We start from the raw sequence: 13475 nt of genomic DNA on the forward strand, positions 1-13475 counted from the left end.
TGTGCATTGTGTGTGTATGTGAGGAAGGGTGTGCATTTGTGAGGGGAGGTTTATGTGTGTGAGTGGTGAGGGGAGGCTTGTGTGAGTAGATGGGTGTGATGAGCTGCATGGAGAGGAGGCGTGTGTGTGTGTGTGTGTGTGTGTAGGGTGAGGGGATTGTGACGTGTGTGAGAGGTGCATGGCTGGGATGCTAGGAGAGAGAAGGAGAGGAGGGTTGTGGCTTAGAGAGAGGGTTACCTTTAAGTTGGGGGAGCAGGGGAGGTATGGCTTGAAGGGAGCCCAAGGTGAGGTGGAGTCTTTTGGGAATGAGGTGGTGGAGCTTGGGGCTTGAGAAGGAAGAGGAAGGAAAGTGTGGTAGGAAAGGGCCCAGAGCTGGTCATGAAGGGATGGAGGCTGTTTGAGAGTGAAGGAAGGGAAATGCCATCTGAAGAGGGCAGAGGAGGGTGAAGAATTGTGGGGGTCACTGAATACCTGGGGTATGATGTCATTGGATCCCTTAAGAGGTAGAGCCTGAGGAAGACATAAGAAGATTGGGGTATGAAGAGCAGGCTCTCTGGCAGCTGGAGTATCAGGAGAGAAAATGTGCTTCTAGGATTAGGTGATGGAATTATTTGAATAATAATTATGGCAGAGTTGAAGGAAAGGGAATTTTGAGGCAAGTGAAATCATTGAGGTGAACAGTAACTGTTCCTGGAAATTAAGGTGTTTGACTCCAGAAGAATCTTTGGAGTAAAACATTTCTGAGAGGAGGAAGAAATTAGTTTAGGGAGGTATCTGTACTTCTTCCAAGTGGTAGGTTGGGTCTGTATATAATGTCTCAAGATTAGTTTCTAGGCAAGGACTAGAATTTTTGTCTTTCAACCATGAAGTGGGAGAATTTCACCCCTTGTTCTTCTCCTGCTTTCAACAGTCTGCTCTTACAAGGTCTTCAGATCTGTAGATCCATGAACTTGAGTATAAAATCTCTTATTGTATCTTTTTTTCTTGCTGTCTCTTATTAGAGTGTGAACATGGCTATGCCTCGACGTCATTCCCCTCTGTGCCGAGCCCCCGACTGCAGCATTCAAAGACCCCACGGAGGTTGAGCCGGACACAGAAACACAACAGCAGCGGGAGCAGCAACACCAGCACTGCCAACAGGTAGCAAGCTGGGGAGGTTTAGAAAGGGAACTTGAAGGAGAAACACAAATTCAGGCAGAAATGCCAGTCTTTTGAACTATGTTCAGCTCTAATACCAAGTCTGGTGCAATACTGAAAAGGCCAAGTGAGTTCCTTTATCACTATCCCTGGGGATTTGTCCCATTTAATATAATAATGCCTAGAAATCATACCTAGCTTTATGTGGAAGGGAAGGAACACAATCTGGAAAGACAAAGAAATTCTTGCTTGGATTGTTAAGATTGAGACGTCTGTGACTGAGAAGACAGTAAGTTGAAAGACTTGGTAGCATGTGTCCATGCATGCAGCCACATGCTAAAAGTAATCTTTGGACAGCTTTCACTGTTCTGTCTGAGTTGAGGATAGTTCAAGAAGAATTTCTATGGCAGGGAATAAAGCAGAGTTGAGGCTTTGTAAAAGAATACAAATATTTAGGTAGAATAGAAAATTAGTGGGCAGGGTCCATTTGTTGTTTAAGGAGTAAGGGGAAGATCAGGCTGTGGAAGTTTTGCGTATTTTTAATGATAAGCAAGATTGGACTAGTAACGGGTCTTTTAAAGAAAAAAAGGTATGATATAATATTCCTGATATAAAATGTCATTTATAAGTTTATGCTGTGTTGGCTCATAATATTATAAATTACTATTTCCTCTTCCCCTAAGTCTTGTAATATTTTCACAGAAGTACGAAGAAGAGAAAATAAATGACATAATGCAATATTGCAAGTATGTCCACTTGCAAATACTAGTAATCTTATAATTTGGAATCCTTTTAACTGACCATTGCGAGGTGAGACCTATAGTATAGAATTATTTTTAAAATACGTGTTCAATTTTCCTGTAGTCTTGGCCACAGTCTTCTGGCACACTTTTGAAAATCTCTTACTTTAAGCTGTGTTACTGCTGTTAGATAACCTGGCCACTATAGCCATCTGGCTCCTTGAGGAGCATCAGATAAACTCAAATTCTCAGCTTCTCTGTGTTTGGTCTCACAACTGAAAGATCTCAAGATTGGTCATCTTTAAAACTCTAGTAAATGAGCCATGCTTCAGTATAACACTGGGTTTCCTCCTAAATACCTCTTGAATCTGCTTCCTTTTTCTCTATCTTTATTGCTACCTTCCTAGTCTAAGCTACCGTTATATCTCACCAGGACAACTGTAGGAAGCTACTAAGTGATGTCCCTGTGTAACAACTCTTACCCCAACTGCAGTTCTGATGGAGAAATTGGCTGGCCTTTCAATTCTTTCAGCATACCATGTTTCCTTCTACCTCATGATCTTTGTAAACACTATGCTGTGCTGGAAATCATTTTTCCTCCCCTTTAGCCAAATTATCTGTCTCTAACATCATTTTCCTTCAGCTCTATCATGAAGCCTTCCCTCATATACCAAAATAGATCAGGTCTTCACATGCCTCATGGAGCCCCTACTTTTCATAATGTTTATCATAGTTTGTAGAAATACATTTATCTAACTGTTTGATATTGTCTCATTCATTGCACTATAAACTCTATGAGGGCAGGTACTAAGTCTCTGTTGCTTAAACATTGTATCCTTTTTACCCCAATGTCCTGCACATAGAAGGTGTTTCTTAAAGAACGGAAGATTTTTCAAACTCTAGGTAGACTGTCCTAAATCAGAACAGAGTTTTTTTTTATACTATATTAGACTCTGGAAGGAGAAATGATGGAAGAATATGCAAGTCCTACTTTGGCAAACTCTGATTACTTTGTGTTCCAAGAGATGTTAATGATACAATGCATTTGGAAAAGAATGCAATATGTAATAGTTGAATAATAAAAATCTCCAAATTTCCAGGTCTTTTAAACAAGTGTATTATAGTAGACTACTGAATACTAGAATTAACTGGTGAAAGATACTCATTGTCATCCTATATGATGAAAAAAAATGATATAAAACGTGTATATGTAACAAACCAGAAGTCTGTCAAATATTGGAAATAATTTCTGGTATGAGCCTGTAACACATGCATAGTAATTGCATTGTTTTAAGGTAATTTGAAAAATAGTAAATAACCAATTTATGTTGAATTCCAAATTGATGAGTAATTTCTTCTCTTTAGTATCCAAAGAATACTAAAGAATCTGAAAACAACAGCAGTATTTCAGTTTTACCTTCTAAGATTAAGGCCATTAAAAAACAGAATAAATTTCCTGTTTTTTATAATACTTTAATTTTTCTTAAATACAGAAAAGACAAATGTTTTAGTCTTATTTTAGAGGGAATGATTCTATTAATTGTTATATTTTCAGCTTTATGTTCTTTTGGTTGTCTTCATGGAATTTTAGTTTTGTGGGGGCAAATAGGAGAGGTGAATTCTTTTTCTGGGAATAGAGAAATTTTTTCAGTGGACATACTTAGAGATTTGTTTTATCTCTTGTGTTTATTCTTAAACATGTATTTTTTTAATTCATAAAAGAATTGAATGAAGGCTTATTTTTATGACATTTTCTTTCTACTTGACTATGTTTTTTAAAATTTCTGTAGTAAAAAATATTTTCTGGGTTTTTGTTCAATAGAAAATTCCCAAAGTTGTAGGACAAAAATGAAGATTAGCAACAGTTAAACTCTTTAATAATGTTAGTATTGTTCCTCAATATTTTATGCATTGTGTGATTTACATTCCTACATGGTGTGTTCTGTGTTTATTTAGTCTTCTACAAAAATTGAATTTAATGAAAAATTCTCATAAATTACTTGTATGCCATACACTAAACACAATCAGACTTTCTGTTTTGCTGTCACTGAGTTTCTTCAGAGTATATTCCTCTATGGAGGTACTACTAGAAGGACCCTTGCATGATCATGCTGTATAAGTCAGTACAACAATTGTTTCTATTCCATTTTATGAGAGGCCTTTTTTGCCAGAATATTGACTAAACGGTGTGGAAGATCACACACTGTAAAAAGGCAATTCACGTTTTCATCCTTTTCAATTCTCTGCTTTATGAGGGTAAGATAAATATATCTCATTTTATGATTAAAGCACATGTGGCCTAGAGATGGTTAGTGATTTGCCTAATCAGTTGGTCGTTGATTTTAATATTAAGCTGGATTTTAAGCACTATATACATCATTCTAACCAGGCAGCATGTTAACTTGAAAGCTTTTTCTTCTAAATTTTCCTTACAAATGAAACATGCATTTGGCTACAACATGATTCTTTGTCATTTCTTAAGTGGAGACAGTTTTCTTGATATTCATTTAACCAAATAAGGTTTGATGGTATGGTTTGACAAAATATATTTCAAGATCTCATTATTAGTCTGATTTAATAGGGCTGATGTAATTCAAGCTTGCATATTTTTTCTTAGATTGCTTTTATTTTTTCATTTTGATTTCCTATATTTTAAAATCCTGGCACTTTTTTCTTCTCCCTCTCTGTATCGGTGTGTGTTTTATATCTGTGTATACTAAATTTTTCTTCCCTTGTGGAGTTCACAGTCAAATGAAAGAGACACACGTTGTCAAACACATAAATATATCAAATCTATGAAGGAAAAATAGGGGATCTTATTACATCTATAACAGAGGACTCAATGAAGTTTGATGGATAAAGAAAGACTATCCATTAAGACTAAAGACTGAAAGACTGCTTTCTCTTACCCTGAACATTTTTACAAGTTCTTAATTACATGTCTGTGACATCATTTTTAACTGCTGCTTGATATTCTATTTCATGTGTATAGCATGATTTATTAAGCCAATCCTCCATTGATAACATTTATATTATTTCAGGTTTTTTTTTCATTCTAAATAGGTCCTCTGTGAACATCTTTATATAGATACTTTAGTGCATTTGTCTACCTAGAACCTTATGATAAACATGAAGAATTAAGGATAGAATCAATCACTATAATAGTAATAGTAACATCCTTGCATTTAATATTCCGTGTTAGTTGCATACAAGGTTCTTTAACATACATTATTATCTCATTTGACTCGCAAAAAATTTTATGCTAAGCAAGCTGTGGTATATAATATGATGGAATATTATGCAGCTGTAAGACAGGATAAAGTCATGAAGCATGTAACCACATGGATGGCCCTTAAGGACATTATGCTGGGTGAGATTAGCCAGAAACAAAAGAACAAATAATGTATGGTCTCACATATGTCAATATTAACTGATATTAGTGAATAAACTTGGAGAATTTCACTGGTAACAGAGACCATCAAGAGATAGAAATAGGGTAAGATATTGGATAATTGGAGCTGAAGGGATACAGGTTGTGCAACAGGACTGTTTGTAAAAACTCAGAAATGGATAGCACAATACTACCTAACTGTAATACAATTATGTTAAAACACTGAATGAAGCTGAATGTGAGAATGATAGAGGGAGGAAGGCTGGGGGCACAAATGAAGTAAAAAAGAAGGATAGATGATAAAGACTGAGATGGTATAATCTAGGAATACTTAGAGTGTATAATGATAGTGACTGAATGTACAAATTTAAAAAATGTTTTTGCGTGAGGAAGAACAAAGGAATGTCATTACTTCAGGGTGTTGAAAATAGATGGTAATTGATATTTTAAAATTTTGACGTATGTATGAGACTAAAGGAAAAAATTTTTATTTGGTGCAAAATTTATATTTTGACTAGTGCATTTCCTAATATAACTTATGTAGACAGCTTAATTGAACACCATAAGTACATGGAACCTTGGTCATGAGATTTTGTTGGTTTATCCAGAGTGATACCCCGATAAATCCCAGAGTGATTTGAACAGTGAATAAAAAAGTATTTGCAAAGTCCCCTTGGGGGAATGCTGAAAAAGGGGTGTGTTGGTTTGAAAGGATGTATGCCCCCCAGAAAAGCCATGTTTTAATCAAAATCCTGTTTCATAAAGGTAGAATAATCCCTATTTAATACTGTTATGTTTGAAACTGTAATCAGATCATCTCCCTGGATGATGTGATTTAGTCAAGAGTGGTTGTTAAACTGGATTAGGTGATGACATGTCTCCACCCATTTGGGTGGGTCTTGATTGGTTTACTGGAGTCCGATAAAAGAGGAAACATTTTGGAGAATGGAAGATTCAGAGAGAGCAGAGAAGGCTGCAACACCACGAAGCAAAGAGTCCACCAGCCAGTGACCTTTGGAGATGAAGAAGGAAAACGCCTCCCTGGGAGTTTCACGAAACTGGAAGCCAGGAGAGAAAGCTAGCAGGTGACACCGTGTTTTCCATGTGCCCTTCCAGCCGAGAGAGAAGCCCTGACTGTGTTCACCATGTGCCTTCTCACTTGAGAGAGAAACCCTGAACTTCATCAGCCCTCTTGAACCAAGGTATCTTTCCCTGGATGGATGCCTTAGATTGGACATTTCTATAGACTTGTTTTAATTGGGACATTTTCTCGGCCTTAGAACTGTAAACTAGCAACTCATTAAATTTCCCCTTTTAAAAGCCATTCTGGCAGCTAGCAAACTAGAACAAGGGGGAAAATTCAACTTCCCCAAGTTGAATTCTTGATATGCTCACAAGCAGTGGGGACAACCAAAGCAATAGGCTGAGCCCCCAGTCTTGGAGTTTGTTCACATGAAACTTAACCCCACAAAGGATAGGTCAATTCTACTTAAAATTAGGCCTTAGAGTCGCCCCCAAGAGAACCTCTTTTTTTGCTCAGATGTGGCCTGTCTCTCCAGCCAACACAACAAGCAAACTCACTGTCCTCTCCCTCTCTACGTGGGACATGACTCCCAGGGGTGTGGACCTTCCTGGCAATGTGGGACAGAAATCCTAGAATGAGCTGGGATTCGGCATCAAGGGATTAAGAAAACCTTCTTGACCAAAAGGAGGAAGAGTGAAATGAGACAAAATAAGTGCCAGTGGTTGAGAAATTCCAAACAGAGTTGAGAGGTTATCTTGGAGGTTATTCCTACGCATTAAATAGATATCACCATGTTAATCAAGATGTAATGGAGAGGCTGGAGGGAACTGCCTGAAAATGTAGAGCTGTGTTCCAGTAGCCATGTTTCTTGAAGATGATTGTATAATGATATAGCTTTCACAGTGTGAATGTGTGATTGTGAAAACCTTGTGTCTGATGCTCCTTTTATCTACCTTATCAACAGATGAGTAAAACATATGGAATAAGAATAAATAATAGGGGGAACAAATGTTAAAATAAATTTAGATTCAAATGCTAGTGATCAGTGAAAGGGAGGGGTAAGGGGTATGGTATGTATGAATTTTTTTCTGTTGTCTTTTTATTTCTTTTTCTGAATTGATTCAAATGTTCTGAGGAATGATCATGATGATGAATATGCTCCTATGTGATGATATTGTGAATTACTGATTATATGTGTAGAATGAAATGATTAAAAGTTAAAAAAAAAAAGTAAAAAGGTAGCCTATGCAATGGGAGACAATATTTGGAAACCACATATCAGATAAGGGTTTAGTATCCCAGAATATATAAAGAGATTTTTCAACTCAACAACTAAAATACAAACAACCCAATTAAAAAATAGGCAAAAGACATGAACAGACACTTTGCAGAAGAGTGAAACATGCTACCACATGGCTGAATCTTGAAAACATTGCACTAAGTGAAAGAAGCTATTAAAAAATAATAATAAAATTTTTTTTGAAAGACCACATGTTTTTATATGAAATATTCAGAATAGGTAAATCTACAGAGACAGAAAGTAGATTAATGGTTGATTAGGACTAGGGTGGGGGAGGGGAGAGATACTGGGGAGTGACTGCAAATGGTATGGAGTTTATCTCTGAGGTGAAAAAATGTTTCTAAAATTGAATTGTGTTGATGACTTTACAACTCTGAATATATTAAAAATTATTTGGGACACTTTAAATGGTGGATTTTATAATATGTGAATTTATATTTATTTATAAATTACATTTATTAATTTATAAATAAAGTTAAAAAAATTTTGTGAGGTAAAGTGGAATTATCTTTCCTGCTTTCATGAGATAACTGTAGTGTGGGGTGCCAGGTAACTTCCACAGGTAGAACTCATTGATGAGATCCCAAAACTGTCTGGGATTTGTTATTCTGGGATCAGCAAACAGTCTTTAGCAATAATTTACTTGCGAATTAAGACTCAGTGACTGTAACCTGAAATTTTGTGTCAGTACTCTCCCTTCCTGCTCTGCCAAATGCCTGAAATGTGTACTTTGCACCTGCTGCTTTTTTTTAAAAAGCAGTTTATTGATATATATACCATATAGTCCACCCCAAAGTGTACAGTCAGTGCCTTTTAGCTTGTGCACACAGAGTTGTGCATTTGTCACCACAGTCTATTTCAGAACATTTTCATTACTCCAAAAAGAAAACCTCTGTACACCTCAGTAGTCGCCACTCAATCCCTCTTTCCTTCCCCTCCCTACATAACCACTAATCTATTTTTGTCATTATAGATTTATTTATGTTTGCATTTTATATAAATGGAATCATACAATGTATGGTACCTCGTGTCTGGTTTCTTTCACTTAACATAATGTTTTTAAAAAACTAGTAACATTTTTTTAATTAGAGAAGTATAGATTTACAGAAAAGTAATGTAAAAACTACAGTGTTCCAATATGCACCCTTATTATTGACACTTTGCATTAGTGTGGTACTTTTGTTACAATTGATGAAATAATGTTAAAATAGTACCGTTAACTACTATTAACAGTTATTAACAGGACTATAGTCCACAGTTTACATTAGCCATGTTTTTTCCCCATATACTATCCTATTATTAATCCCATGTTTTATATTGTACATTTGTTATAATTCATGAAAGAACATTCCTATGCTTATACTATTAACCCTAGTCCATTGTCCAAAGCAGGGTTCAATGTGTTACATAGTTCCATGTTTTATCTTCTGACTTTCATGCTAGTAACATACATGATCCAAAGCTTCCCCTTTCAACCACATGCACATACATAATTCAGCACTGTTAATTGCACTCACAATAATGTGCTCCCATCACCACCATCCTTTTCCAAACCTTTATAATCAACTCAAATATAAATTCTGCACAAATTAAGCATCAGCTCCCTGTTCTCTACCACCAGCTTGTCCCCTGTTAACCTGCATTTTAGATTTTAACTCTTTCTGAGTTTGCATCCTATAATTACTTCATTTATCAGTGAGATCATGTAATTTTTGTCCTTTTGTGCCTGGCTTACTTCACCTAGCATAATGGCTTCAATGTTCATCCTTGTTGTTGCATGCTTCAGAACTTCATTCCTTTTTATAGCTGAATAATAGATATGCATATACCACATTTTGTTTATCCTTTCATTAATTGATGGACCTTTGGGTTGCTACCATCTTTTGGCAATTGTGAATAATGCTGCTATCAACACTGGTGTGCAAGTATCTGTTCAAATCCCTGCTTTCACTTCTGGGTATATACCTAGTAGTGGTGTTGCTGGGTCATAAGGTAATCATGTATTTATCTTCCTGAGAAACTGCCAAACTGTCTTCCACAGTGGTTGCACCATTTTACATTGCCACCAGCAATGAATAAATGTTGCTATTTGTCTGCATCCTCTCCAGTGCTGCCATTGTAGTGGGTGTGAAATGATATCTCAGTGTGGTTTGAGTTCCATTTCCCTAGTAGCTAGTGATGTTGAGCATCTTTTCATGTGTTTTTTAAGCCATTTGTATATGCTCTTTGGAGAAATGTCTATTCAAGTCTATTTGTCTTTTTATTGTTGAGTTGGAGGATTCCTTTATATATTCTGGATATTAAACCCTTATCGGATATGTAGTTTCCAAATATGTTCTCCCATTGAGGAGGTTGTTTTTTCACTTTTGTGACAAAGTCCTTTGAGGCATAAAAGTTTGTAATTTTGGAAAGGTCTCATATACCTATTTTTTTCTTTCATTGCTTGTGCTTTGGGTGTAAAGTCTAAGAAATCATTGCCTAACACAAGGTCCTGAAGATACTTCCCTACATTTTCTTCTAGGAGTTTTATAGTCATGATTATTATATTTAGATCTTTGATCGATTTTGAATTAATTTTTGTGTAGGGTGTGATATAGGGGTCCTCTTTCAATCTTTTGTATATGGATATCCAGTTCTCCCAACACCACTTGTTGAAGAGTCTATTCTTTCCAAAATGAATATAATTCACAGCCTTGTCAAAAAACAGTTGGCGGGTGCACACTGGTTCAGTGGTTAGAATGCCTGCTTTTCATGCAGGAGACTTGGGTTCAATTCCTGGACCATGCACCCCCCCAAAAAAAAAAACAAACGAACAAACAAAAACAATTGGCTGTGTATGTGAGGTTCTATTTCTGAACTCTCACTTTGATTCCATTGGTTGATGTCTGTCTGTCTGTCTACCTATCTACATACTATTTTGACCACTGGCTTTGTAATATGCTTTAAAGTCAGGAAGTGTGAGTCCTCCCACTTTGTTCTTCTTTTCAAGATGTTATTGACTATTTGGGGCCACTTATCCTTCCCTATAAATTGGATAATTGTCTTTCCATTTCTGCAAAGTAGGTTGTTGGAATTTTGATTGGGATCACATTGAATCTGTAAATCATTGTGGGTAGGATTGGCATCTTAATGATATTTAGTCTTCTAATCCATGAACACAGAATGCCCTTTTATTTATTTAGGTCTTTGAATTTTTTTTTTAGCAATGTTTTAAAGTTTTCTATGTACGGGTTCTTTACATACTTGGTTAAATTTATTCTTAGATAATTGATTCTTCTAGTTGCTCTTATGAGTGGATTTTTTTTAACTTCCTCCTCAGCTTGCTCATCACTAATGTATAGAAACACTGCTGATTTTTGCATATTGATTTTGTACTCTGTCACTTTGTTGAATTTGTTTATTAACTCTAGTAACTTTTTTGTAGTTTTTTTTGGACTTTCTATATATAGAAAGTCTTGGTATATATATATCATGTTATCTGAAAATAGTGAAAGTCTTACTTTTTCCTTTCCAATTTGGATGCATTTTATTTCTTTTTCTTGCCTTATTGCTTTGGCTAGAACTTCCAGTACAATGTTGAATAACAATGGTGATGGTGGGCATTCTTGTATTGTTCCAAATCTTAGAGGGAAAGCTTTCAGTCTTTCATCTCTGAGTATGATATCATCTGAGATTTTTTCGTATATACATTTTATTGTGTTGAGGAAGTTTGCTTCTGTTGCTAATTTTCTAAATGTTTTGTCAAGAAAAGATGCTTAATTTTGTCAAATGTATTTGTGCATCAATTGGAATCATCATGTAGTGTTTTCCCTTCCTTTTGTTGATGTAATGTATTACATTAAGTGATTTCCTTATTTTGAAGCACTGTTGGATCCTTGGGATAATTATTTTGATGTACTTTTGGATTCAATTTGCCAGTATTTTATTGAGGGTTTTTAGATCTATATTCATAAGTGAAACTGGTCTGTAATTTTTTTTTTCTTTTACTGTCTTTATCTGGCTTTGGTGTTAGGGTGATGTAGACCTCACAGAATGAGAATGAGTAGTGTTTCCTCTTCAGTTTTTTGAGAGAATTTGAGCAGGATTGGTATTGATTCTTCTTGGGATGACTGGTAGAATTTACTTGTGAATTCACTATTGGGTCTTGGGCTTTTCTTTGTTGGGAGGTTTCTGATCACTAGTTCAGTCTTTTGCTTGTAATTGGAAGTCTTCTGTTTCTTTTAAAGTAAGTGGAGGTTATTTGAGTGTTTCTAAGAATTTTTTCACTTCATCTAGGTTGTCTTGTTGGCATATAGCTGTTCATAGTATCCTCCTATCCTTTTTATTTCGGTGGGGGCAGTCCCCCTCATTTCTTATTTTTATTTATTTATGTCTTCTCTCTCTTTTTTTTTGTCAGTCTAGCTAAGAGTTTGCCAATTTTATTGACTTTTTTCAAAGAACCAACTTTCGATTTTGTTCATTCTTTTTTTTTTTTTTTTTAGTTCTCAATGTAATTTATTTCTGTTCTAATCTTTGTTATTTCTTTCCTTCTGCTTGTTTAGGGGTTAGTTTGCTGTTCTTTTTCTAGTTCCTCCAGATATGTAGTTAGGTCTTTGACTTTAGCTCTTCTCTTGTTTTTTTTTTTTTTTTTTTTTGCATGTGAATGTATAAAGCAATTTTATTTTTTTAAGCTTTTTTTTTTAATTGTGAAATATAGCATATATATAAAGGCCAATACATTTCATAGTATATTTTAGCAGGTAGTTATAAAACAGATTTTAAAGTTTGGTATGAATTACAATTCCATGATTTTTTGTTTTTTTCTTTAAGCTGCTCCAAGACATTGGAGATGAACAGAAATATCAATATAATGAAATCAGCAGTCTTACTTATTGGTTAAATCCTATCTTCTCTGTTACACTCTTCCTTCTCTTTAAATAACAAAAATACATAAAAGCAAAAAATTTCAAAGTACATAGCAACACTTAGTTGTAGAGCAAATTTCAGAATTTAGTATGGGTTACAATTCTACAATTTTAGGTTTTTATTTCTGGCTGCTCTGAGGTACTGGAGGCTGAAAGAAATATCAGCTTAATGATTCAGCAGTCACACTCATTTGTTAAGCTCAACCTTCTCTGTATAACTTGACCATCACCTTTGATCTTTCTCCCACTCTTCAGGAGTATTTGGGCTATGCCCATTCTGACTTTTTCATGCTGGAACAGGCTGTCGATAGTATGAGATGGGGGGATGGAACTAGTTGATGTTCTAGAAAGGCTGGCCCCTCTGCATTTCAGGAGTTGTGTGGTTCAGGGACCCATCTGGAGGTTGTAGGTTTTGATAACTCTTCTTTTTTAACTTAAATGTTTAGTGCCATAAAGTTCCCTCTCAACACTGCCTTCTCTGCATCCTCTAAATTTTAATATGTTGTATTCTCATTTTCATTTATCTCTAGATATTTATTAATTTCCTTTGCAATTTCTTCTTTGACCTGCTGATTTTTTGAGAGTTATTTAGCTTCCATATATTATTGGGTTTTCCAGTTCTCTGCCTGTTAGAGATTTCCAGTTTCATTCCATTATGGTCAGAAAAGATGTTTTGTATGATTTCAGTCTTTATAAATTTATTGAGCCTTATTCTGTGTCCCAACATGGATCATCTAGAGAATGATCATGTGTACTTGAGAAGAATGTATATCCCGCTGTTTTGGAGGTGCAGTGTTCTGTATATGTCTTTTAGGTTTAGTTCATTTATCATATAATTGAAGTTCTCTATTTCCTTATTGATCATCTATCTAGATGGTCTGTCTATTGATGAGAGTGGTGTATTGAAGTCTCCAACTCTTATCATAGAGGTCTAGTTCTCCTTTCAGTTTTTCCAGTGTGTGCTGGTTTGAAAGGATTT

At 35.5% G+C, this 13475-nt stretch overlaps 1 protein-coding gene across 3 annotated transcripts in view; it reads left to right on the forward strand.

Moving 5' to 3' along the window:
* MXI1 (MAX interactor 1, dimerization protein) overlaps window positions 1-13475 on the forward strand; it is a 127002-nt gene that overhangs the window by 19480 nt on the left and 94047 nt on the right. For 2 of the 3 annotated variants that reach the window (XM_077125994.1, XM_077125996.1), the window contains exon 2: window positions 1002-1140. In XM_077125994.1, coding sequence (XP_076982109.1) covers window positions 1002-1140 — 139 coding nt within the window. Of the gene's footprint in view, window positions 1-163; window positions 285-1001; window positions 1141-13475 lie in introns of those variants that run through there. The other variant, XM_077125995.1, reaches the window with a different exon arrangement.

This window comes from Tamandua tetradactyla, chromosome 13 (genome assembly GCF_023851605.1).
Source record: "Tamandua tetradactyla isolate mTamTet1 chromosome 13, mTamTet1.pri, whole genome shotgun sequence".
NCBI classification, from domain to species: Eukaryota; Metazoa; Chordata; class Mammalia; order Pilosa; family Myrmecophagidae; genus Tamandua; species Tamandua tetradactyla.